Here is a 2,973-nt window from a genome sequence, read left to right as displayed (position 1 = left end):
GGGGTTGGACATCTATGTTAAATGTTTAACCACAAAATGAGCATTTCTCTTCCATACTTGGGCAAGTGGGGGGACAATTGACTAGATGCGGATTTTCTCTCTGCATTTGAATTTAAAGAGACCACGAGTTCCACACTCGAGCCAATACGGACAAGCCTTTATGGCTTCAGTAACGGAATGAAATATGATTATATTTGATTTCAAATTTTTAAAAATTAAAAAATGATCCATAATTTTTTATATTTTCAAAAAGTTCCTAATCCTTCTCTCCCCTCAACTTCCTCTCTCTCTCTCTCATCAACCCTTTTTGTTGCTCTTCTCCATGTCTTCCTCCCTCAATCCATCCATCTTTCCTTCCCCATCTCCTTCCTTCCTTGATACATCCATCTTCCTCCCATCACCATGACGAATCGAGCCCTCTTCTAGGAGAGAAACAAGCTCGGGTCGAGAGAGAGAGCTCAAGAAGAGGAAATTTTTTGCACTGTACTTTTACCTCCTCTAATCTTGAAGTCAGATTCGCTTTCTACAGAGAAGGTCTCCTCAGTTTTTACAGCGACAGGGATTCCTTGCATCAAATGGCACAACAAACTTGACGCACAACGTCACTCCAGCCACAACATGAAAAGGCCATCGCCTACGATGCGACATCAACAACGACGTTGATATACTCCCGCGGCTTCTCGAAACTCGAGCTCATTGGAGTGGGGGGCTTATGTTATTGGTCTGACTTGTTCGGCCCAACTTACTGACCTGAGCCCATATTAATACTCCAGATTTGGTAACTAAATACATCTTCTAATATTTTTAAAATTATTTCTTAAATATTCTACTGATATATATATTATCTACGATATATTATTCTATCTTTAATCACATATATGACAAGTACATCTACTTGTTATTTATTATTTAATATTATACACATATTACGATATCCCGATATAGATATCTCAGGACTCTTATAAATACCTCTTTAGGTACCTCTAAACCTTAACTTCAATTCTTCTACCTTTCTTCAATACATTATCATTTAAGCACCAGAGAATGAGATCGAGACTCTCCCTCAATCCTTCATTTTTTACAGGTCACTCGAGACTCATGATCTGCACATGATCAAGATCCGAAATCCGAGATTTCCAACCACACGTGACATAGAAAACAGCTCTGAGAAACTGAAAGCCCCTCTGCTCTTTTCTCAGCCAATCAAATCTTGGCCTGGAAAAATCAAGAGATCACCGCTAAATGAATACAACAGAACAATTCTCAAAAAATACAGGGAAAAAAAAACTTACGGTAAGGGTCAAAGCGAGACCAGAACAATATACTACTGATCGTACTCATCAACGTTGAAAGAAAATAACGAAAAATCAATTTGGGAATAAGAAAAAGGAGAAAACAAAAGAACGAATAAAAAATCGCAAGAGAGAACGCCTGAATTCACATCGTCCCTCAGTTATCACTAATATAGGAGAAAAGGAAAAAAAAAATAATTTCTTTAGTGTCTTGCTCTCACACAGATGCTTCAATCCTTGGCTCGAAAGAGAAGGCCGACGAGAACTCCAAGCCCACGCCGTTCACCCGATACTGCGGCAGCTCAACCCACTCATTGGCTGCAACATCATACAGAATATACCGGAAAACCTCTCCTGAATTCAGGCAAATCAATACCCGATCATTCAATCCGACACAGTTAATGTCCATCTTCTTGCCATAGAACTCGTGGGACATCGAAGGTGGCATAGCAGCCATCTGGGCCCACGATCGGCACTCCTCGTCAAACCTCCAAATTCGAAGGCTCGCAGTATCGAGGAACTCCGACAGTACGGCGACCACCATTTCCCCCCGGCACTCCATTACATCGATGGAGTACTCCAAGCAGAAGGGCAGGAGCCTTGGGTACTCGGAGAAGGAACCCCGGGCCAAATCGCAGCCGACCACTGTCCCTGACGAGCTGAGAAAATAGAGTATCTCACCTCCATCTTCCACGATCATCACGGATGAGTACTGCTTCGAGGGGCTGCGGAGCATGTCAGTGGCCACTACGTCGCCTGCCTTGCTGAGGAAGTATACCGACTCGCTGGTGGATTCGGCCTCCAATGAATCGGAATTCAAGACACTAGAGATTCGGGTGAGGGCGATATCGGGTCCCCAAGTGCCGAGCTTCGAGTCGAAGCCTTTGAAGAATAGTTTCGGGAATTCACCGTGGACTACTATGATATCAAAGGAATGGTCCCGGAGGGGCCTAGACCGCATCACTATGGCGTGGAGGGTCCGGGCGTCGGAGGGCAGGTCAGACCGGGGGATCTCGCGGGCCGAGCCTGTCAAGGGGTTGCACACGGCGAGGTCCCCGTCGCGCGCCCCGCGGAAGCACACGAGGCCGCCCGATGAGGCGACGGGGATCGAGTCGAGCTTCGAGAGCAGGAGGGGCGAGCGGCCGAGCTGCTTCCAGTTGCGTCCGACGGAATCGAAGACGATGCATTTGCCGGGTCGGGGGAGGGGACCGACCATGAGGAACCAGGGGTCGCGGGCGGGGACCTCGGAGCAGGCAAGCTTGAAGGTGGGGGAGTCGGAGATGGATTTCCAGCGCTTGCAGACGGAGGTGAGGCTGAGGAACGTGGAGGTGGGGAGCCGGGATAGGACCCTCTCGAGGAGATCCTGGTTGAGCTCGTCCAAGCTCAGGGCGCCATAGCCGTCTCCTTCTTCTTCTTGTAGCTTCCTCTTCCCGCGGGAATCAGTACCTCTCTCCATGGCTGCTGGTCGAGAGTACTGGAGAACACAGAGCTGTTGATGAGTGGTGGGACTTTGGGGTTTATAAAGAAGAGAGTGCAGAGATGGACAGAGACGGCAAACGAACAAAAGGGAAAGTGAAGGTGGGGGGAGGAAGCTTCGTGCTGATGGGCGTTCGTGTTCTTCCTTCCTGGGATGCTCCTTTCTGCTTTCGCTTTTAGCTGTTGAGGCGTTGACACTGGAGAG

At 47.6% G+C, this 2,973-nt stretch overlaps 1 protein-coding gene across 1 annotated transcript; it reads right to left on the bottom strand.

Annotated features, from left to right (window-relative positions):
* Positions 1-957: 957 nt before the first annotated feature.
* Positions 958-2,973, bottom strand: LOC116198079 (F-box only protein 13). Its single transcript, XM_031528397.1, has one exon. The coding sequence runs from the start codon at positions 2,746-2,748 to the stop codon at positions 1,510-1,512; it is 1,239 nt and encodes a 412-aa protein (XP_031384257.1). The 5' UTR covers positions 2,749-2,973; the 3' UTR covers positions 958-1,509.

Source organism: Punica granatum, chromosome 2 (genome assembly GCF_007655135.1).
Source record: "Punica granatum isolate Tunisia-2019 chromosome 2, ASM765513v2, whole genome shotgun sequence".
Taxonomy (NCBI): domain Eukaryota; kingdom Viridiplantae; phylum Streptophyta; class Magnoliopsida; order Myrtales; family Lythraceae; genus Punica; species Punica granatum.
Note: the sequence above shows the minus strand (reverse complement) of the source record. Positions and strands in the feature narration are given on the sequence as shown.